This window comes from Rousettus aegyptiacus, unplaced genomic scaffold (assembly GCF_014176215.1).
Source record: "Rousettus aegyptiacus isolate mRouAeg1 unplaced genomic scaffold, mRouAeg1.p scaffold_m13_p_17, whole genome shotgun sequence".
In the NCBI taxonomy this organism is placed as follows: Eukaryota; Metazoa; Chordata; class Mammalia; order Chiroptera; family Pteropodidae; genus Rousettus; species Rousettus aegyptiacus.
Genome location: NW_023416292.1, coordinates 27487775 through 27510482, shown reverse-complemented (window position 1 = coordinate 27510482; position 22708 = coordinate 27487775). Strand labels below are relative to the sequence as shown.

At 54.4% G+C, this 22708-nt stretch overlaps 2 protein-coding genes and 1 long non-coding RNA gene across 8 annotated transcripts in view; 2 read left to right on the top strand and 1 right to left on the bottom strand.

Annotated features, from left to right (window-relative positions):
* The window catches only part of RPRD2 (regulation of nuclear pre-mRNA domain containing 2), a 64048-nt gene extending 57183 nt beyond the window's left edge, over positions 1-6865 (top strand). For all 3 annotated transcript variants that reach the window (XM_036234939.1, XM_036234940.1, XM_016122758.2), the window contains one exon: positions 788-6865. In XM_036234939.1, the coding sequence (XP_036090832.1) occupies positions 788-3543 (2756 nt within the window). In that variant the 3' untranslated portion in view covers positions 3544-6865. The remainder of the gene's footprint in view (positions 1-787) is intronic.
* A 5305-nt stretch (positions 6866-12170) lies between these two features.
* TARS2 (threonyl-tRNA synthetase 2, mitochondrial) lies at positions 12171-22417 on the top strand. 4 transcript variants are annotated; one of them, XM_016122761.2, is made up of 18 exons: positions 12171-12304; positions 12612-12808; positions 13137-13260; positions 14076-14200; positions 14787-14904; positions 15022-15086; positions 15330-15408; positions 16413-16559; positions 16716-16814; positions 17097-17314; positions 17676-17838; positions 18027-18164; positions 18404-18481; positions 19855-19955; positions 20166-20267; positions 20422-20494; positions 21058-21172; positions 22063-22417. In XM_016122761.2, exons 1-18 carry the CDS (start codon positions 12239-12241, stop codon positions 22209-22211), a joined length of 2157 nt encoding a protein of 718 aa, XP_015978247.2. In that variant the 5' UTR covers positions 12171-12238; the 3' UTR covers positions 22212-22417. The 4 variants fall into 4 exon arrangements, 3 of the variants coding, with proteins under 3 accessions (XP_015978247.2, XP_015978248.2, XP_015978245.2); XM_016122762.2 differs by lacking the exon at positions 22063-22417 and adding an exon at positions 21490-22039 and having other exon boundaries at positions 12207-12313; XM_016122759.2 differs by having other exon boundaries at positions 12208-12313.
* LOC118612889 lies at positions 13904-16428 on the bottom strand. The gene is made up of 2 exons (XR_004955226.1): positions 16316-16428; positions 13904-15906 (listed from the first exon to the last, which is right to left on the bottom strand). It is a non-coding gene; the product is annotated as an uncharacterized LOC118612889 (long non-coding RNA).
* Positions 22418-22708: the final 291 nt, after the last annotated feature.

Here is a 22708-nt window from a genome sequence, read left to right as displayed (position 1 = left end):
TTCTGAGGAGGTTTTGTGTCAGTGAGTGGGGTGACTCTACCTATGTCAGCCTCAGTAGATCAATGATCCTTGAGTTTCTCAAGCTCTGAGGCGGAGACTGTTTTCTTTTGAAAGGATCAGCGCCCCGATGGCCTAGTTTTATAAGTCTTTGTGGTGTATGTCTGTACGTTTATTATTGCTATATTTTACCACCGAAACTGATAGCTCAGAGCATTGTTTCCCGAAAGGTCTAGCAGGAGATCTTCTTGAAAAAAGCATCCCTGTTCAAATAAGTTTCTGCAATTTGCAGATGCCATCTCACTCTTGAGAATAACAGTGTTCGTTATTAGAGGCAGTTGTGGTTGGACAGGAAGGGTAGGGCAGAATATCTGTTTGGATTTAGAGAAACAGTTCCACAGATCAAACATTAAGAAACACTGGCTTAAAGTGTTGTTTTAAGAGTAATTTTGCTTCCTTTCTTTTCCTGCTTTGTCTTGTTTAAACTATGAATGATTCTGACACTAAAATCTCCCCCTTCCTGTTGCCTTTTATCTTGCCATGTTGGGCTTGTTTCATGACTGTACTAGAAACATTTCGGTGACATGCTCTCTTTATATTGACAAATAGATCCAGTGTTTTCTGTGACATTTAGCCCTTGCTTGTTTGGCCTGGATTCCCTTTGGCCTCATGTTTTAATGTCTATCTGGTTCCCACTGGAATGAGTGAGAATATCCTGTTAGCCTAAATTGTTTTTATTGTAAGGTGGGGGCGTTGTTCTTTTTAACTCCTCTAATCCTTGTTTCTGTAGGCCTGTCATCTTTACTTCAGAGTGTTACTGGGAACCCAGTTCCAGCCAGTGAAGCCGCTTCCCAGAGCACTGCGGTTTCCCCTGCCAACACCACGGTCACTAGCGGGAAAGGAAGAAGTCTGCCCTCCGGTGCCCAGCCCTTCATTCCCAAAAGCTTCAGCTATTCTCCTAATTCATCAGCATCTGAAGTGTCTTCAACTTCAGCCAGCAAGGTCTCACTCGGGCAAAGCCCGGGTCTCCCAAGCACTACTTTCAAGTTGCCGTCCAACTCCCTGGGGTTCACAGGTGCCCACAGTGCTAGCTCTGCTGCCCCGCCTTCTGAAGTCGCCATGTGCCAATCTTCAGAGGTCTCCAAGCCAAAGCTGGAGTCCGAGTCCACCTCCCCGAGCCTGGAAATGAAGATCCACAACTTCTTAAAAGGTAATCCTGGTTTCAGCGGCTTAAACTTAAACATCCCGATCCTGAGCAGTTTGGGGTCCAGCGCCCCAGCAGAGAGCCATCCCTCGGACTTCCAGCGTGGCCCCACCAGCACGTCCGTCGACAACATCGACGGGACCCCCGTGCGGGACGAACGGAGCGGGACACCCACCCAAGATGAGATGATGGACAAGCCCACGTCCAGCAGCGTAGATACCATGTCCCTGCTGTCCAAGATCATCAGCCCTGGGTCCTCAACCCCCAGCAGTACGCGGTCACCGCCCCCTGGGAGAGAGGAAAGCTACCCCCGGGACCTCTCCAGTGCCGTGTCCACCTATCGTCCCTTCGGCCTGGGCAGCGACTCGCCCTACAAGCAGCCTGCCGACGGCATGGAGCGGCCGTCGTCCCTCGTGGACGCTGCACAGGAGAAGTTCTATCCCGACACGTCTTTCCAGGAGGACGAGGACTACCGGGACTTCGAGTACTCGGGGCCGCCACCCTCTGCCGTGATGAACCTGGAGAAGAAGCCGGCCAAGTCCATCCTGAAATCTAGCAAGCTTTCGGATACCGCGGAGTACCAGCCGATCCTGTCCAGTTACAGCCACAGGGCCCAGGGCTTCGGGGTGCAGTCCACCTTCCCTCCGGCTGTCAGGGCCCTTCTGGACTCCACTGAGGACTGTGACCGGCTCTCGGCTTCCCCTGGGCTGCTTGGTGCCTTTGGCCTGAGAGGGACTGAACCTGGGTCTAACCGATCGCCGTCACCCAGTAAGAATGATTCGTTTTTCGCCCCCGACTCCAACCACAACAGCCTGTCTCAGGCGGCCCCGGGGCACCTCAGCCTGCCCCAGAAGCAGTACCCCGACTCCCCGCACCCCGGCCCACAGCGCCCCCTTTTCTCCCCGCAGAACACGCTGGCTGCCCCCGGGGGCCACGCGCCCACGTCGGGTGTGGAGAAAGTCCTGGCCGCCACCATTTCCACCACGTCGACAATTGAGTTTAAGAACATGCTTAAAAACGCCTCCCGAAAGCCCTCGGAGGATAAGCATTTCGGCCAGGCCCCCGGCAAGGGCGCGTCAGGCGACGGCGTGGGCCTGGCGAACCTCGCCCAGCCCAGCCTGGCGGCCACCGACCAGCAGCAGCAAGAAGAGCACTTCCGCATAGAGACCCGGGTGTCCTCCTCCTGCCTCGACCTGCCCGACAGCACGGAAGAGAAGGGGGCCCCCATAGAGACGCTGGGCTACCACCACGCGCCGCACAGGAGGGTGTCCGGGGAGCCCATCCAGACGGTGGAGTCCGTCCGCGTGCCCGGGAAGGGAAGCAGAGGCCACGGGCGCGAGGCCGCCCGGGTGGGGTGGTTTGACCTGAGCACCTCGGGCAGCTCCTTTGACAATGGCCCCTCAAGTGCCTCCGAGTTGGCCTCCCTTGGGGGTGGGGGCAGCGGAGGCCTCGCGGGCTTCAAAGCGGCGCCCTACAAGGAGCGGGCGCCGCCGTTCCAGGAGAGCGTCGGCAGCTTTCGCTCCAACAGTTTCAACTCAACATTTGAGCATCATCTCCCCCCGGCCCCCTTGGAACATGGGACGCCCTTCCCGAGAGAGCCGGTGGGGCCGGCGCCCGCGCCGCCCGCGCCCGCCAAGGAGCACGGCGCGGGGTTCCCGCGGGAGGCGCCCGCGCACCTGCCCGCCGTGGAGCTCTCGAACCCCTTCACGAAGGAGGCGGCCCTGGCGCACGCCGCGCCGCCCCCCGCCGCGGAGCACGGCGGCGTGCCCTTCCCCGCGCCGCCCCCGCCCCCGGGGGAGCACGGCGGCGGCGGCGGGGCCAGCGCGGTCCCCTTCGCCGCCCCGCCGCCCCCTCCCCCCGTCGACCACTCGGGGATCGCGCCCTTCCCCGCGCCCCCGCTGGCAGAGCACGGCGTGGCGGGGGCGGTGGCAGTCTTTCCCAAGGACCATAGTTCCCTCCTTCCGGGGACCCTGGCCGATCATTTCGGGGTGCTTTCAGGACCCAGGGACCACGGGGGCCCCACCCAGCGGGACCTCAACGGCCCTGGCCTCAGCCGGGTGCGCGAGAGCCTGAGCCTGCCCTCGCGTCCCCTGGAGCACCTGGGCCCGGCGCACGGCGGCGGCGGCGGCGGGGCGGGCGGCGGCCTCCCCTTGGGTCCCTCGCACAGAGACACCATCAACCGGAGCGGTATGATGTTGCGGAGTCCCCGGCCGGACTTCCGGCCCAGGGAGCCTTTTCTCGGCAGAGACCCGTTCCACAGTTTAAAGAGACCCAGGCCACCTTTCATTCGGGGCCCTCCGTTCTTTGCACCAAAACGCCCATTCTTCCCTCCCAGGTACTGACGGAAACCAGGGGAAAGGCATTCGGAACAGTCTAGAGAGCGTTGGAAGTAGGGGTTCGGTTTACTATTGTTTCTATTTGTTTCCCTCCTTCGATTTATTTTTTTATCACAACAGAGGGCCTCCCTCCCGGCGTCACACATGCCTGCACTTCACTCTCCCACCCGGCCCGCCCTCCTGCTGCACTTAACTACCTTCCCGCGGCCTTTGTGTTTTAAGGGGGGCGGGGGGCAAGTCAACAAACACAACCGAAGCCACTGCCTTTGGCTGGGGATTTGAGGGGCGGGGAGGACAACAAATCTTACTTTACCCCAACTATTGAAGAGTATTATTACATTTGAAATAAAACTTCCATCAGTACAGATAATGACATGTGCAATGTCGGGATGTTATTTTGGGCCTGGCTTATCAGGAGTCCACGGAAGGGTCCCCGTCCGGTCTCTCTCCAGCCCAGTTAACTGCTGTAACCAGCTCGGCTCCCGCCCCTGTCCGCTGTGCCCTGCTGACAGCCGAGAGGTGTTCCGAGCCAGGAAATGTGGGAGACCCCGGACCGGTCGAGCCGTTTGGTTTTTAAAGGCATGTTGAACTTGAGTTCTTTACCTTTCTCCTAAAATCTTAATGAAAAATCAGCCTCTTTCGAAGTACTGTTAAGCAGGAATTTGAGGAGAGACAAACCTTCTACCCTAGTAAAAAATTTTCCTCTTTATCCTTAGAATGAAAGAGGGGGGGCTGGATCTAATTTCAAGGCTAAAATAAGGAATGACCACAATGGAGAGTTAGGGAAAGGCACCGTCCGCGGTGTGGCCGGCCTGCCCCGTCCCTCGTGAGCGACAGTGGGGACCGTCTCGCAGGCCTCGCTCCGCGCTCTCGTTTCGTGCTCTTCTTTCTTGACTTACTTTTTCTCCCTCAGTTTTTACTTCTGCTTTGGCCGGAAAGAAAATCACCAGTCGACAGTTGTCAGGTGCAGCCGAAGTGTCCTCCCTGAGGTTTAACCATCTGCCACGGAGCCTCCCTGACAGTGGTGCGACTCGCGGTTTTCGCCGCCGGGGAGGGGGGACTATTCGTCTTGACCTTTCCTTTCCCCGCCCTTGTCCCGTGTCCTCCCGTGTTCCTGGTCTTCCAGCGGACGAGGTTCAGCAGCATCTTGATGTTACACCTCTTCAGGTGTGTCTTAGTGGCAAGGGGGTGTTACCGTCTTTACAGAGTAACAGGAGGACCCGATAAACCCACCTTTACCCTGCTTGGCGGATAGCAGCCTGTCACATATGGGCGCCTGCTCCCGGCAGGAAACAATGTTTCTGCCCTGAGTCAATTCACGTGACAAGTTCTGTTCTCCCCGAACTGAAAGGCTTATTTGTGTTTGTACAACCTGTACTGGGAAAAAGACAATCACCGCACTTCGAGTGTTTATATCTTTATATCTAGGGACGCTATTTTTTAGACTTAGTGTCTTAACCCCAGGGTACACACTGGTAATCTCCAGCTAGACGAGTAAAACAATATGTGTTGAGTTTTTTAGAGAATCCTAGTAAGTTTTATATTTTCTTCCAAGTTGGTATAGAACTAACTAGGAAGCATGGGGATTGCTTTGGATTCCTGCAGGGACATATTAACGGTGGGCGGGGGGGAGTGGGCAATGTAGCCACCGGCCGAAGGTGATCCCTTGTGTCAGAGTAAACTTGATTTTCAGATGAAGAGCAGCTTACACGAGATGCGCATCATAGTTGGGGAGTTCTGCGGAACATACTCCATGTTATTTATTTGGGCTCGCCAGGTGTTCTGTGCTTAGGATGCTGTAAGCTCTTCATCTCCCTGATGCTTTTCTGGTCCCAAGCCAACTAGCTGTTCTTTCTTTACCTTCTCAAGCCGCTCTACCCTGTAGCTGTCCCCACAAAAATGCATGATACCATGACCTTGTATGTGGGGTGGGGTATATAGTGTAGCAAAGCAAAGAAACGGTATAGTTCACGTTGAGTCCTAAGACATTTGTTTAAGGGGAAGTATATGGCAGAGTAGGGTGGGCAGGGGGAGGGACAGTTCTATTTGACTCAAAACAAATAGATTTTTTTTTTTCCAGAAATTAGGTGGGATGTTTTTTCATTCTAGAATAAAAGAATGTGAATTCTTTCTGCTGCTCTTGTTTAAGCTAAAAGTAGTGTTTACTTGAAAAGGCTCTCTGACCATTTGGTTTTATCAGAAAATGTAGGGCTGTCAGGAAAGTGGCTTCCTGGATGTTGAGGCAGGTGACTGTCCTCAAAAGTATGATGGCTAGTACATGAAAGAAAGACTTTGTTATACAGTTTAAAAGATGGACTTTAAGGGTTGGGTTTTGTTTTTTTGTTTTTTTTTTCCTTTTGTGGACTGTTTTGTTTTTTAATCCACAGAATCCTCAGTGTGCTTCTTTTAGGATGGAAGTGAGGATTTGTACATGACTGTCAGCTGTTAACTTTAAGGAAATCTGTCTACAGCAGTAAATGAAGACAATGTATATATGTGATATAGCGAAACAAAAAAGACATTTCTGACGTTCATAACATAAAGCAAAGGGGTTTTATTCTTTCTGTGTCTGTGATTTAAAATTCCGTGCCCATGCTCTGACTTTTGTATTTCAACCTGAGTTTAAAAAAATAAACAAGATATTTTTTAAAGAAAGCATAACATAGTGTGTCTTGGCAAGGACATGACTCGCATGAAAGCAGAACCTGCGAAGTCCCCGCGGCCCTCGGTGCTCGCTGTGAAATCACAGACAGAGAACTGCGGGGGCCGTGAGTGCGCGGGTGCCACTTAGGACTCGGTGGCAGGGCATCAGGGTCCGCCGTCCGTGTTTCGTAAGTGTTTCTTTGTCATCAGTGAAGGCTCCTCCCTGCTGCCCTCCGCCCTCCCACAGGTCGAGAGTGAGTAGAATGGGCTTTGATTCCAGGGAGGGTAAAACGATCAGAGAGTAGGAGTCCCACCCTTTTCAATGCCAGGAATTTGACGTTTGTGATGACATGGTACAGCAAGCCTGTCCAGATAATGTGAATATGCTAAACCTCCTAATCGCAGAATCGTCACTACCCTGGAGTTCCTGGTTCATGAAGAATTAAGCCTCGGCTGTTATGGTTTTGTGGCCGCTGTAAATTACTGCTTTGCCCCCCGTTTTCCTCCCCTCCCCCCTTTTTCGAATGGGCGGGAGTGCCTGTCATGACTGAAATCAGATATGTCGGATTGATGGTCTCACGTGTTCAGTGTGGAAAACAAAACGAGTACATGCTTCAGAGGCAACAGCGATGAAATTCCTTTGAAATGTGTATTAATATGATTTAATAAAATAAGTAGTTCTAAAGGTTTGACATTTTTCTTTAAGATTTGGGGCTTCAACGCAGGGCCGCTGGCTCCTCTGGTGAGTGCAGTTAGGAGGAAACTTCTCCAGGAGCAGACGCTGCTGCTCTGCAGAGCGAGCCTGTGGTTGGAAAACCTGAGTTTTCTCCAGCAAAGAGCCTGCGTGACTGTCCAGGGCTGAAGGTGAGACCAGCTACAGAATGCGGGACGAACAGCCCGGGCGTGTCTCTGAAGATACGAATGGATCTCCGTTGGGTCCGAGGATGCCCGGGGGCCTCGCGGAGGTGGCGGGTGTGCCTGCACGTCTCCGTCACACGCGAAGACACCAGACCGCCCGTCCCCCTCCGTGTGACCACTGGCGTGCTCTCTTCCAGCCATTCTTTTTTTTAAAAAAAAAAAGTCTGTTTGTCTCCCCGCATTATGTTTTTGTTTTCCAGTTTAATAAAGTATGGTTTCCTTTGTTGTGTGGTTGACTCTTCCCCTCTCACATTGCTCTTGTCCAGCTGTCCCCTTTGATTTCTGCACTCGGTGGCACTGAAGGCAGTCGGAGCCACCGAGATCTTCATGGCCTTGTGGGTTTTCTGTTTGATCCTTTGTGTAATTCAGTTTTGGAAAGGGACGACGGGTGGGGAGAGATCAAACGTGTTCAGGGAGTGGAAGGTAATGAAGTGGGATGTGCGGGCTGGGTAATTTTTCGTGTATGTCTTCAAAAAGTGCGATTGCGAGCGAAGAAGCACTTTTAAAAGCAAGCATGGAATTGGGGTGGCGATGACGGGTATCCTGGCCGATTCTTCGCCCACGTCTGCCCTTCTTGCTGCATATTGACAGTCTGTCATACAGAAACCCCACTTAACCCTTCTGTCTTGCCCCAACCCTTTCTGACAATCCAGCGAGGCTTAGTAAAAGGAATGTAGGTCTTAACGGGTAGAGGTCAGGCCTAGGTCACGGGCACGGTAGAGGCGCTCAGCAGCAGCCGGGGTTACGTGAAGCAGCACAAGTGTCGCTAGACACTTGGGAACACGCCCGGCAGGGAGGGCGCACTGCCGGGCTGGCTGCTGCTGGAGTCCGGCTCACCCTTTCTGCCTCGTCCCTTCGTGGGTCTCTGACGTGCCCACCCGGTTCTTGTCTCCACCTCCAAAGGAGCGACAGGTTCTAGGCTTCCTCGTTGGCCCTTCTGGACATGGTGAAGATGTGTCCTTCCCCTAAAGTTTGATCGAAGCCAATCTGGTGTGAGAGGGATGAGTTACCCCCTCATGTATGCAGACGTAATAACACCATCCAAACGGGGTTGGGGTTTTGGGGTGTTTCTCATACTTGTTTATGAGTAACTATGGACAAGTCCTGTCAGCTGCTGCTCACAGTTGCTGAGTAACAGCTCACCGAGGCTGCATAGACAAAGCGACAGAGGGACGTGCGATATCGGCTCTTAAGTAAACATCCTGTTCCCCTCCCCCCACCCATGCAGAAATAACGAGAAGCACATATGTGTCAAGAGAGCAAATGCGGTGTAAACTTTATCGAATTATCCCTGACTGCTGGGGGACGACAGCAGAAGCCTTTTGTGCTTAGTTACAAGTTTGAGGGCCAGGGGATAAGAAGCTGAGATCTATTCAGAAATGGATGTGGCAGTTACAGTTTATTTTTTTCTTTTCCTGTCCTTTCCCTTTGTCCTCACTGTGGCAAGAGTCAAAAGTTGAGAATACAGATGTGGGCGGCGGGGCCAGTGAGTGATGCCAACAGACAAAGCAGATACAGGCTGCAGCTTTTCGTGTTTGACTCAAAAGGGCGTCGGCTAAACCAGTCTGCCCTTGGCCAGTTGCGGTTCACAGCAAATTGGATATGCCGGCAACCACCTTTCTCATCCCTCTGGCAGCCCTTGATTTTTGAGAATTACTCAAGCCACTTGATTTGCGGAAAAGAGAGAAGCAGCCTTGAACCTTCATATGTGTTTCTTAGGGTACTTCAGTTGGAAGGGGAGGGAGAAAGAAAACGGGCAGTAGCACCCAGTTCCTTCTGTTTTGTCCTCCCCTTGTACCTACAACAGAGAACACTTGAGGTCCCATATCTTCTAGGCAGCCAGGCATTGCCAAGGGCAGTAGAGATAGTAAACGATGAACTTGAAATCTTGGTTATTGAGCCTGAGTTGTCTATCGCCTTCCATAGATGTGTCTAGGACCTTCTTAAAGAGTACTTTGCTCTTTATTTCTTACTTCAGCATTGAACTTAATTTGACATCCTTGCACTGGCTCCTGTGCTTGGAAGACTTCCCTACGTTCTTCCCTTGGCCTTGACCTGACAAATCAGGGACGTTTAAAAGGCGAGGGTGGAGGTGGCTGTTTCCTGGTTTCTCTTCCACAGACTCAGGAGATGTCTAAGGGAAGGGGAACCTTAGAGATGTTAAACGAGCTCAACTTTGTTTTCAAAGCAAAGTTCAGCTTGTCCCCGTGCTTCTGATAGGAAGCTTCCCCCTCTTTATTTACTCTGCAGATTTGGCTGCACTTTTTCTCTCTGTGGCTTCTTAAAGAGATGTTAAAGTAGAGCTTGACTCCCTTCTTAGATCTTTATTACTAAGGGAAAAAGTTTAATAACCTAACCTCCCCATACCACCTACTGTGCCTTTCTCCACTTGGCTAGTTTTTGAGCCTCAAAAGCATTTCGTGGCAATAATATAAACCTTTCTTTATATATTTGTTCTTACTAAAATTCATTTTCTCTCTCTCTCTCTCTCTTTCTCTCTCTCTCTCTCTCTCTCTCTCTCTCTCTCTCTCTCTCTCTCTCTCTCCAATATCTTTTTCTACCACTTTGGTGCCTGAAAATTTTCTAAGAGAGAATCAGAGGTATGTGTTAATCTGATGACAAATGGAAAAGGTACCTTACCTTCAGTGGAGAGTATTCTTACATATGTTTTGAGTTTATAAAAACAATACCACCTCAGCCGAAGTTTTGGCCAACTTGGGATGTCTATTCTAAACATGAAGTAAAGCTGACCGAGGGCCTTGGACACCCTTTATGAGGAATTCCTTTTCCATAGGCTTCCTGAACTCTAGCATTATTTCCTTAACATTTCTTTTTCCTTAGTCTGGTAGAGAAAGTTTGGTAAGATGCCTCTTTTCTTGGCTTTTTATTGGACCCCTCTCACTACCCTACATTAAGGCCCTTGTTGTCCCCAAAGGCTCCAACTAGTTCACCTGGAGAGAAAGGGGGAGCTGTGCTCTTGAACGTGATGCATTCTGATTATGGTGCTGTCTGAGAGGCAGCAGAGCATGGCATAGGGTTATTCTAGGAATTAAATGAGATAGTGAAGGCACAGCACTTAGCACATAGTAGGTGTTTGGTAATCTCAGTGGAAGGTTAAGAGCAGTCTTAGGGATCGATGTTTCCCAGGCAGACTAAAGAGTTAACATTCCCTGAGGCTGAGACATGCCAGGCACAAATCATAGGTGGTAGAACTGGCTATTAAAGAATTGGCCTTAGCTAGCATGCTTTCCTGGCTGGCTTGCTTGCTATGGCGGGAGGAATGAAATCCCTTGACATTCCTTCCTCCACTGCAACACAAGTCACACAGGTGATGATGTAGTATGTGATTGATCGGCATCCCCTGAGCACTCAGCTCAAGGCTTTGCACACAGTGCGCGGTCAGTAAATATCTGAGGGATGAGTGCAGGGAGCCGCCATAACAGTGGAGCTTAGTTATTCCGCCATCCCTCTCCCGTCGTATGTAAGAGGACAAGGTAGAATGCATAAAGAATGTGTGCGTGTGTGTCGGCATGTGTATAACTTGGAGTTTTGAGTCAGTACAGGGATCGGTACATTCTTAATAATTATTGACTGAGCACCTACCCTTCGGTTGTCCGCAGTGGAACGTTCCCCTCCCCCTTTTGGTGCAGAGCCATGGGAGACATTCTCCCTGTTGCCACACTTTCTGAATGCCACTAAAGAATGTTCACTACCTCTTCCCAATCGCACACACACACACACACACACACACACGTAATCTTCCTCTTCCACAGTCTTGTCTATTTCTTTTTGTATTTCAGAGCATCTAATGTACCAGAAGATGGAAACCAAGATTCCGAGCTGTCCTGTGACTCAGACCGACTGCTGTCTTCCCCAGACAGAACCTCTGGCCTCTGGAAACCTAGATTAAGCATCATCCTCTGACAGCACTTCCTCCACGATCCTTGCTTCCATCGCCACCGGAAACTCAAGAACGGACTCTAACCATCCCCATCCCCAGGTGAGGGGACTAATGGGAATTACTGAGAACCCCTCAGCTGCCCCAAGTCCATCTCCCTTCATACTTTGCTGCAAACCGGACCATGTTTCTATTTTTATGGTATAAAATAAATATACCCAGTCCTGTGTCCTAGATATAGCAGGGAGAGGGAAGAGAACGAATAAAGGAAGTTGAGTTAAAATGGGAATGAGAGGCAAAGGTCTTGCTTAAGAAGCAGAGCTCAGATTCTAGGGTCATGTATCCCTTTCTGAAGTGATGGGTAGTACATTGGGAGTAAATTCTATTCCCGGCAAAAGCCTCGTGTGGTAGGAGAATACGAGACTTGGACTGATTCTGGCATCAGCACTTAACCTTAGATCATTTACCTTCTCCGACCTTGAATTCCTCATCTGTGAGATTTAGATGTCTCGTAGGTCCCTTTTAAGCACCATGAGTACGAAGGGACTCCAAGAAGTGCCCTCTGCAGATTCTTTGTCCAAGACCTTAAAGCTGTTACATTCCTTTATTCTAATAGCTTGTCGCCGTTGTTGCCCATTATCTTGTACCACGCTGTATATTAGATTATTTACATAAAATTAACCTCAACAATTGGGAGTGATACTATTATTCTCATTTCATAGATGAGAAAATTGAAGCACAGACGGAATTAAATCGTTTACCCCGAAATGCACAGTGAATGGCAGGCAGATCCAGGATTTACACCCCGTCTGTCTAGTTCCAAATCTATGCTCTTAAATGTTTTCTACTTGCCAGCAAAGACTATGTAAAAGAAAACTTATGGTTAAAAGGAAATGACTGATTTCCTTTCTCAGTCCGTTTTTCTCCCACTCTCTTTCTAGAAGTTTTCCGACCCCTGTCCTGCCCTCAAAGCCGCAGGACACCTTCTTCCAATTTTGGGCTGAAACTGCGGGTCTCGCGGTTGCCGGTGTAACAGTTTAGGTCTTCCGGTCAGCCGGAACCACCCACACCGCTGCTCTTGCTGTGTGGGGCGTACTTCTTCGGAGTTCCTGGAGGTGGTCCCAGGCCGGAATGGCAGCTGTATTAACCAATAGGCATGGGGGTTGCTGGGCCAGAAGCCAATGAGAATCTGGCGAAGGAGGAGACGGTCATTTGAGCATGTAGGCACCGGTCTGGAGGAACATGGGACTGTATCAGAGGTGGCGACGGTTCCAGCTCCCAGGGTTGCAGGCCTGCGGGCTACACACGGTGCGTGAGGTACCCAAACGTTCCGAAGCAGCGGAAGCCGAAGGCGTAGGCTCTTAACCCAGCCCGACACCCCCTGCTGTCCCCCTGAGTCCCCGGACCCTGCCACCCCCCGACCTACCGCCTGGATGCACTTTCTCCTCGGGTCAGCGGCTGGGGAGCGTAGGATTTCCAACGCAGGGCTGCGTATCACCCATCCTCGTAAAGTCTAGGGACTTTACGGCCATCCAAATATCTTCATCTCCCACCACCCCCAACCCCTAAAATAACTGATGGAACACGCGTTACCTCCTAACATCTTGCCCTTCAGGCAGCAGTGCCGACCCCTCCACACTGGTTGGTAGAGCGACTTGGCCTTTTTGAGGAGCTATGGGCTGCTCAGGCAAAGAAGTTAGCAAGCGTGGCACAGAAGGAACACCGGACTATTAAGATATCACTTCCCGGAGGCCAGAAAGTGGAGGCTGTGGCATGGAACACGACCCCTTACCAGCTAGCTCGGCAGATCAGGTATCAGGCTCATTCTCTACCCTCCAGTGTTATCCTTGTACCCCTGCACTTCCTCCGGACCAGAGCGGGGAAAGAAAACTGCTTGTTTCTGCACTGTTTCATCAAGATAGCTTTTCCTGAGGATTCATTTTTATCTTAATTAGTTTCAGAGCCTCTGCCTTTCCTCTGTTATCTATCAGAGGAAAACGATGATAGGCTCTATTGCTCTGGCAACACATTTCCCCTTTGCAGGTTTGAAGTTGCTAAAAGGTTAGTCCCTCTTTTCCCCTGTGGTCTGTAACCTTGTCTTTTTTAAATTTATTTAAATCCCCACTCTCTACTGCTAAAGTTCAACACTGGCAGATACTGCAGTGGCTGCTCAAGTGAATGGAGAACCTTATGATCTGGAGCGGCCCTTGGAGACGGATTCTGACCTCAGATTTCTGACATTCGATTCCACAGAGGGGAAAGCAGTAAGTTTCTTATTGGAAATACAGTGGCTCTTAAACAAAGAGATATTTAAGTGGGCATTTGTACCATTTTTTTCCCCCTCCGTTTCTCCATTTGCATTTGGGAGGGAGACCTACCACAGATTGCTTGTCTTGACTATTCCTGGCAAAGCCGGATATTTACGATGAAACTTTTTACTTAGCCCAGGTCTATTAAGCAGATATCACTTGTGCTAGTAAAAGGGAGAGATAATAATTTGAAAACAGAAGGGTTATATGCCAATTCAGCCATCCCTCCCAACTCTTGAGACACCCATTAAGTCATCTGTAGCATATATCTAATCCTAAAGTGTTTTTCATAACTGAGCATACAACCTGACCCCTCCCTGCTTTGTCCTCTTCACGTAATGTAGACCTCATTTATTAGGATCCAAAAAATGGAGTTCTCATGTCACATGTGTGTAAATGGTGACAAAATACTGGAGCAGTGGTTACGTCACACCAGATTGCCAGGATAGGAAAAAAAAATAGAGTTGAGCAGAGTCCTTAGAAATCAGTCTTAAGGAAGTCGTTCACTCTGAGCCCTTAAAGGAGACGTCATAGGAAAGCAAAGAAAGACCGGCCCCCTGGTCCTCTTGCACTGCTGCTCCTGCCCTTCTGCTTTCTCTTTTGCTCAGTTTTTTTTTTTTTTTTTTTTCCTTTTTACCACCTCCATTTTGTGGCACTTTTTCCTAGAAGGACCATACTGGTTTCACAACAGCTTCTTGGAGGAGAAGATCAAAAAGCTAGGGGTTCCAGGAGACGGTATGCGTGCGTGAGCTCCCTTCTTGTAACTGCAGGTGTTCTGGCACTCCAGCACCCACGTCCTGGGGGCAGCAGCCGAGCAGCTCCTGGGCGCCGTCCTCTGCCGTGGGCCAAGCACAGAGTGTGGCTTCTACCATGATTTCTTCCTGGGAAAGGACCGGTGAGTAGTGCGAGAAAGGGGAGCATGAGGATGGGTCGTTTCTTTTTTTAGAGAATATTATTTTAAAATAGAATTATCAGCTATAGTCACCATGTTATACATTAGCTCTTCAGACTTTATTCATGTGATAACTACAAGGTTGTCCTTTTTTACTGGGATGGTTTCTGAGGCCCTTTTCTGGGGCCTCACGCGTGTTCATTTTGGAGGAACAAGCTTCGGGAAGGACCTCCGGGCGTCGACTGTGATCTTGGTACCACCTTCTCCATTAGTCCATGTTCCTTCTCTTCTGCTGCTGCTTGAAACTTATCTTCTCTAGACCTTAGGAATCCAACTTTTACACTATCCTTCGTTACTTTAATTTTGTCCATCTAGATTGCTTGCCCTGAACTTTTAATTTCATACATAGAGCATTTGCTCCAGCTGTAAAATTTGTACCCGAGTTCCTATTTATGTTTTCTCTTAGTTTGTTTGTCTTGGCCAATAATTCCAGACATTCTGGAGGGCAGGATTTTACCCCTGGCCAACAGCTGTGTGTCCCAGGTGATGCTTCTTAAGGATGCAGGCAGACCCACTCTCATTCTCCCAGGACTGTCCGGGGCTCAGAGCTGCCTGTTTTGGAGCGGGTTTGCCAGGAACTCGCAGCTGCCGCTCTGCCCTTCCGGAGGCTGGAGGCTTCCCGGGATCAGCTTCGCCAGCTCTTCAAGGTGGGCCGGAGATGCACAGTTTTAGGAGGAAGTTCAGAAGCGTGAGGGAAGGGGTGGCTCTCTCCCAGGACTTCTTCATGGGGATAAAGACTTGTCTTCACTCTTCCCTTCTTCCAGGATAACCCCTTTAAGCTTCGCCTGATTGAGGAAAAAGTGACAGGTCCAACAGCAACGGTGTATGGGTGAGCTGTCCAGATGGAGGGAAATGGGGAGAGGCAGGGTACCCTGACCAAGGCTGGAGACGGGGTGAGGGAAGAAGACGGCAGTCTGTTGCCCCGGAGAGAGAAATGAGGACAGGAATTGACTCTCGTCTCCTGTTGCTCTCTCCGTAAACAGTTCTTCACTCTGTCAGCTAAAGGCCCTGAGAGGGAAGACGAGACGCTCAAGAATTTGGAGGCCACTAACGGGCCCTTTCTTTCCCCCAGGTGCGGCATGTTGGTTGATCTCTGCCGGGGCCCCCACCTTCGGCACACCGGACAGATTGGAGGGCTGAAGCTGCTGACGGTCAGTCGTCAGGACAGGGTTCGGCCGAGACTTCTCATTTTGCTGGAGTGAGCAGGGGGGTGGGAAGACAATGGCCTCTCAGCCGCTTCTCTACTCCGATAGCCGAGTGGGGTATCCAGGAGAACGATACTTAGTCCCTGCCGTCTGGAAACCTTGAGTGTGATGGCAGTAGCTGGACCCGCCGCCAGGGCCCAGTTCACGTTTCATGGTGGGACATCAGCGCTGAAGGCTGCTGTGAGCGGGGTGGTGGAGTCCCCCTGACAGGCACAGGGAGGAGGAGTCAAGGGCATGTGCCTTCTATGAAAAGGCTGTTCCTGGGCAAGGTGAGTTATTGGATGGAACGGGAGCAGAGAGCCTGGCGGAGGCAGGTTCGTGGAGCAGGACGTCCATGCTTCGCCCTGGCTCTGCCACCAGTGAAGGTGTGGCGTTGGGTAAATCTCCTTCTCCATCTTCCCCATCTGTGAAATGAGTCTGCGACTTCCTGTCCTGCGAGTAAATCTACATGGAGAAACAGAATCAGCTAACGCAGGAGAAAGTGAGGAAAAGTCAAAAGTGCTATAAAATGCATGCTGTTTCTCATTAGTGCTGTTGTTCAAGGACAGAACAAACAGGCATTTGATCCCCTGTGGCCAGGAACAGGAAATGGTGTGGTACAGATAGAGTGACATTTGACCAGAGTTTCCGGTCGCTGCCCTGAGCAGTGCCCGGTGACACAGGGAAGGCGTGAAGTCCAGGGCACCGGCCGGGCAGCGGTGTGAGAATGAGGAGGAAAGGAGGCGGCAGGCTAAGGCTGGGCTTGAGCAGGACACGTGCGGGAATCGAGGGTCGGCCACCTCCGAGGCTGTGAGCGCGGCGTGGGGGTCTGGAGGACCGTCCCCCGGCGGCGATGGCAGGCAGTAGTGCGTACCTGTGGCACGCACATCAAGAGAGGCGTGAGGTGTGCAGGAGAGGTCGGGCAGCCTTGGTCCTTGCTGCCTTCCCTGACTCCCTGTGTCCTCTCGCAGAACTCGTCGTCCTTGTGGAGGTCTTCAGGTGGCCCGGAGACGCTGCAGAGAGTGTCGGGGATCGCGTTCCCCACGGCGGAGGAGCTGAGGGCCTGGGCGGAACAGCGGGAGGAGGCGGAGTTACGGGACCACCGGCGCCTTGGGAAGGTAGAGGTCGGGGACGTTGGGGGGTCATGGAGGTCGGAGAGGTGAAGGGCCCCAATTGTGGAGCGGGAGGAGACTCAAAATCCAGCAGACTTACTCCTTCTGGGTCCCAAAGCCACCGCGTCCCCCTGAAGTGACCGCTGCCATTCCCAACCCCAGGAACAGGAGCTCTTCTTCTTCCATGAACTGAGTCCTGGGAGCTGCTTCTTCCTGCCTCGGGGGACAAGGGTGTATAACGCGCTGGTGTCTCTCATCAGGGTGAGGGGACCCAGGTCTGAGGGAAGGAAGACGGGGGTGGGGCTGAGGGCCCCGGAGCAGCCAGGCGTTCGGGCGGCGTGGAGGCTTACACGTACTTGCCGTGGATGCTGGCGGTTCTTACAAAGACCCCAGAAATGTGCTCTGCAGCGGGGGTGTGTACGGAGCTAACGTGCCTAGTAGCTCATGGCTGCGATCAGCGGAACCTGGGGGCCCAGAGGCTGCCACCCTCCCTTCTCTCCCCGTGGTCACTGTGGCCTTCCTTGCCTGTTCCCTCCTTCCCAGGCCGAGTACACCCGCCGTGGTTTCTCAGAAGTGAAGACCCCCACGCTGTTCTCCACAAAGCTCTGGGAGCTGTCAGGGCACTGGGAGCATTATCAGGAAGACATGTTTGCCCTGCAGTCCCCAGGCTCCCACAGGCCCGCCAGCTCCCAGGGGGACCACTGCACCGGCCACCCCACGGACACCCTCGCCCTCAAGCCCATGAACTGCCCTGCGCACTGGTGAGCTGGGGCCAGGAGGCCCGCGCCCTCCCAGGGCCGGCCCGGCTGGGACGCCTCCTCTGAGTCTCGAGTGTGCCCCGTCGCCAACCGTGTGAATTCGGGGCAGTGATGGCGCGCTCACAGCCGCAGCCTCTGCGTGTAGCGTCAGGGGCTTGGACTTGCTTCACAGGACAGGGCCACAGTTCTGCTTCTCGTCTGTTACTGTCCTTACGGAGAAATTCCCTTTGAGCCAGGCAGGGCTGTGGCTGGGACAAGGGGGCCAACAGGACTCGGAGGGAGGGACAGGAACGGGCGGATGGGCAGAGCAGGCTTCGGGGCCAGTCTGCCCTGCGGTGCTGAGCCCTCCCCACCCCACCCTCAGCCTGATGTTCGCCCACCGGCCCAGATCCTGGCGAGAGCTGCCCCTGCGGCTGGCGGACTTCGGGGCCCTGCACAGGGCCGAGGCCTCCGGCAGCCTGGGGGGGCTGACGCGGCTGCGGTGCTTCCAGCAGGATGACGCCCACATCTTCTGTGCCCCGGATCAGGTGGCCTCCCCCAGCCCTCCCTGCGAACCGCCGACGCTCCTGACCCTTAGCCGCCCCCATCACGCACTGCAGTTCAGCCACGTGCTATCCCCAACTTTCCTCCAGTCTCACGCCCTGTCTCCCCTAAACCACCGTCACCCCGGAGCCCAGCTGGCGCACCGCTCACGTGCCACGTTTCCTGCCCCCAGCTGGCCGCAGAGATCCGGGGCTGTCTCGGCTTCCTGCGTTCCGTCTACGCTGTCCTCGGCTTCTCCTTCCGCCTGGCGCTGTCCACCCGGCCGGCCGGCTTCCTGGGAGAGCCACGTCTTTGGGACCAGGCCGAGCAGGTGGGCCACGTCTTTGGGACCAGGCCGAGCAGGTGGGCCACGTCTTTGGGGCCAGGCCGAGCAGGTGGGCCGTGGCAGGGCGGCCGAGGAGGCAGAGGCGGATAAACTACGGGGGGGGGAGGGGGCGCGGACAGGGAGCAGGGTTAGGGTCTTCAATAGAGGCTATCCCGAGAGGGTCACCTGTGGGGACCGGAGGGATACGTTGCTCATAAAGTCCTCCCTTGTCTCACTTCCCAAAGGTCCTTCAACGGGCCCTGGAGGAATTTGGAGAACCCTGGGACCTAAACCCTGGGGATGGTGCCTTCTATGGGCCTAAGGTAAGCTGGGGACTTTGGATGGAGTTTTGTTTATTCATTTTTTTGTTTCGTTAAATATTTAACAGAAACAAAGGAACATTTTTCAACTCATGTAGGATATAAAGCAGAGCAGTACAGTGCCCGCCAGCCTGCTGGGGGCTGCGGGAGGCAGAAGGGGCGTTTTAGCACCGCGGGGCAGTGCGGGAGGTGCGGCCGGGGCGGGGGTGGGGGGCTCACATGGTGAGTTAGAAGAAGTGAACTCAGGGACAGAAGGACAGAAAAGTATCTGCCGGATTTAGTAAAAAGGCTGTTAGGTTTTGAAGGACCGTTTTTGGTCAAGTGGAGACTGTGGGTGGAGTCAGAAGTGAGGAACGAAGGGAACAAGCTCTGCGGCTCTCGGAGCAGCTCAGGGCCGGGTGGGTGAAGGAGAAGTTTGTGACGGGAGAGACTCGAGAACCTGAAACACTGTGCCAAGAGGGTGCGCGGTCGGGTCAGGGAGAAGCCGGAGTTGCGACAGCTTCAGTGGAGGGAAGTTCTCGGGGAGGCTTGAAGGGTGGGGTTGAGAGCCCCCCACAGGAGGAAAGGCTGGGGATAGAAATGCAAGGGAGTTTATGGGTGCGGTGATCGAAGTCGAGACACTGTCCCATCCCATGATATCTGAATCCTCCATGAGGTGGGAGAAAGGACCGTCCGCGGGGCGGGGTGGGGGGGGGCAGAGGAGAGCGGTCAGCGAGGCGGGCAAGCTCACGAAGGGAGAGGAGCAAGCTGGGAGGTCCTCGGGAACAGGACGCAGCAGATCACAGCAGCGGCAAGGGTCCAGCCGAGGTTCCAGAGTGACTTACATGGCGGCATCAGGCCCTGGTTTGCATCTGTGACGTGTGACTCGTTGGGCAGCACTGAGCAGTTCTGTCGCGGGACCAGGGAGGCGGGGAGGTGCCGGTGCCGCCTGGGTGGGCGTCGCCCCGTGGCTGTGAGGAAGAACAGCGATGCGGGGCGAGGGAGGGTGGTTCCCGCCCCGCAGCCACAGCGCAGGGAAAGGGGGCTGCGGGTGGGGAGGACGAGGAGGAGCTGAGCAGCCTGGACCTGGAGTCCGTCGCTGCTGGAACACCGGCGGTCTGTGCAGCGTGCAGCCGTTCCGGACAGCAACGGGGTGAAGGGTGGAGCCGTAGGGCGGGCGTGGGGGCAGGTCTGAGGGCCTCGAGGAACTGACGTCCCCCTATATCCTAGCGCCATTGTTAAGTGGAACGAGCCACCGGGAGTCACTGCTGGGCTCCCCACCGAGTGAAGTAGTGTGATCAGCTGGGCGACAGGTGTGTCAGGACAGTCTGGGGCGTGGCTAGGTAGAGGGGGCGCTGGTTCTCATTCGTCACACACCCTCGCATTCGTACCCCCAGATCGATGTGTACCTCCAGGACGCCCTGGGTCGGCCCCACCAGTGCGGGACAATCCAGCTTGACTTCCAGCTGCCCCTGCGATTTGACCTCCAGTACAAGGGGTACAGACCCTGCTGTCCGCTTGTCCCGGGGCTGCCCGTGGACGCGGTGGGAACGACTTCCCCTTCTGCCTTGACCCTAGAAACAACCGAGCCCCCAACAGTCCCCCACCCCCCGTGGAGCCCGAATGTTTCTGAAAACTGGCAGGTGGCCTCGGTTGCACAGTTCGTGCCACTCCCTTCGTTCCACTCACCCCGTTTTCTCCCTCGAAGCCAGGCGGGGGCCCTGGAGCGGCCAGTCCTCATTCATCGGGCGGTTCTAGGCTCCGTGGAGAGGATGCTGGCAGTGCTGGCGGAGAGCTGCGGGGGGCGATGGTGAGACCGCTGGGGCCCGGCGTCGGTGCTCCAGATCGCGGCCCCCTCCTGACTCCCGCTTCCGTTTCCTTCTCGGACCTGCTCCCTGTGGCCACACTTACGGTCCGGTCCGAGCCAGAGGGAATAATTGGCCGTCCTCTTCCCTCCCAACCAGGCCGCTGTGGCTGTCTCCGTTCCAGGTGGTGGTCATCCCTGTGGGGGCCGAGCAGGAGGACTATGCCAGGGAGGTGAGGAGCTGGGGGTCAGGATGGGGCCGAGGCGAGACCGATAGGGACCCAAAGGGAGCAGTGGACGGGAAGAGGCCCCTTGGGGGAGGGAGGGGCCACAGCACTCAGAGCCACAGGTCTGGGCTCGAATGGCTGCTGGTCCAGATGCTGGAAAGTCAACGTCTGAGAAACGAGACTGCCTTGTGGAGGTGCGTGAAAATGCTGACAGCAGCGCTTGGCACAAAGGCGGCGTGGATAAATGTTGCTTCTACTTTTCTTTTCTGGAGAGAAGTAAGGGTGTGGGTGGCCCCAGGGCTGAGCAGCTGGGTGGGTAGCGTGGAGGCTGGAAGCTGGAAGCGGCAGAGGCCAGGGACTTGCTGGCGGGCTCGGCTCCAGAGGCGGCAGAGAGGCCGCGGGGCTGGGGAGGGGGCTGGGGAAGAGGCGGGCTCGGCCCTGAGAACCGGGGAGCCTGGAGGTCGAGGCGGGAAGGACAGATGGGGGGCTTGGGGAAGCCTGGTGTCAGACTGTCCTAGCTCTCCAGCCTTTCCTCAGATTAAGTTCCTATCACCAAACCTCTGTCCCAGGCACAGCAGAGCCTGCAGGCTGCGGGGCTGGTCGCTGACCTGGACGCTGACTGCGGACTGACCCTCAGCCGGAGAGTCCGCCGGGCTCAGCTCGCCAACTACAATTTTCAGTTTGGTAAGTGACCGAGTCACGCGCCCACCTTCAATCCTGTTCTTTCCCGTCCTTCGGTTTGCTCATCTGCATGTTGGGGTTACTTGGGGCTCGATTCCTGAGCTGGATAGGAGCCAGGACTCAGGATGCCCGAGCCACCGGGCCCCGAGTCCCTTCGCCCCCTGAGAGCACCTCTGATCCTCAGAGCAGTCTTCTCCCGGCCCTCACCGGCCCTCACCGTAGCTCCTGGCGTGGTCGGTTGCCTAACCAGGAGCGCCAGAGAGAAAGCGGCAGGAAGGGTTAATAGGCGTTAATTAGTTCGCTGTTTATTCTGTACCTAGAGAGTCAGCCCTGCGGGGTGAGGAGAAAGGCCTGTGGAGAACAGCCTGGCCCTGACTGTTCCCTTTTCGTGCTCCCGGGGTCAGAGCTCTGTCTGGAAAGCAGGGAGCAGAAATTCCTCGGCCAGGTTACCTGATTCTCGAGTGTCACACACACCCCGGCTCGTGCTGTCAGCACAGGGAGCAGCTGCCCCACGGTCCGGGTCTTCCACCCGCCACCTCCCCTTCCTCTACTGTCCCCCCCCCCCCCAACACACACACAGTTTCTCTGTGGCTCTGCTTCTTGATCTTTGTCTTTGCTGCCCCGCCCTACCGTCTGTGACCCCCGGGCTCCTGCCTGGAAGCGATAAGGCCTGTAGGAGAAAGCACGGAGCGGCTCCTATCTGCTCAGGATGAGCTGGGAACCGGGGGGCAGGAGGCGGCTAAAGAAAGATATCCTTCCCTGAGCCGCGTCTGGGCCCTGCCCTCGCCCTTCCCAGTGAGTGAGGCCTCTTCGGTTTCCGCAGAGCAGAGGGAGGTACCCCATGTGGACAAACTTGCCCTGAGATTCCCACACCGCCCCCCCCCTTCCTGCAGTGGTCGGCCCCAGAGAGCAGAGCAGGGGCACCGTGAACGTCCGCACGCGGGACAACCGGCGCCTGGGCGAGCGGGCCCTGGCGGACGCCGTGCGGCGGCTCCTGCAGCTGCAGAGCGCCAGGGCCCCAGACGCGGAAGAAATTTTCTGAGCTTTTGGACGTCGATGTCACAGAGACCTGCAGGAGCCACCAGCCTCCCTCAGCACAACTGACAGAGCCCGGAGTCCCCAGATCCCCGAGAACTCGTGCGGGGACCTGAATCTTCCCTCCTGGAAAGAGCCTTGGTCTGGGGGAAGCTGTAGCTGTTTGGGTGTGAGGAGCACGAAGCGAAAAATAAAAAGCTTGAAGCTACTGGAGATGTGTCGTCATCTCTGACTCCCAGCGGGGGACCCAAGGGGGCCTGACCCTGGCTCCCTCTCATCCCAGGGCGTTGGGGAAACTGAAAAGGGGCAGCCAGGCCCCTCGCTGGTCGAGGACCCCTGGGGGGCCATCTTGTTCCCATTCTCAGCTCCTTGGTTCCCTGTTTCCCAGCCCCAGCTCAGCAGACTCCAGACCCCTTCTCCACATGCAAAAGGAGAAACTGAGGCACAAAATAAGCTCTCAGACACCTCTTGCTCCCTGATTCTCAGATTGGTCTTCCTTGAGGT

Bases quoted from the DNA above. Each gene is read 5' to 3' on its own strand.
- TARS2 (XM_016122759.2), top strand. From the start codon at position 12,239: ATGGGACTGTATCAGAGGTGGCGACGGTTCCAGCTCCCAGGGTTGCAG. The intron at 12,809-13,136 runs GTATCAGGCTCA...CTACTGCTAAAG, and splicing joins CAGCTAGCTCGGCAGATCAG to TTCAACACTGGCAGATACTG. The intron at 14,201-14,786 runs GTGAGTAGTGCG...TCATTCTCCCAG, and splicing joins TTCTTCCTGGGAAAGGACCG to GACTGTCCGGGGCTCAGAGC.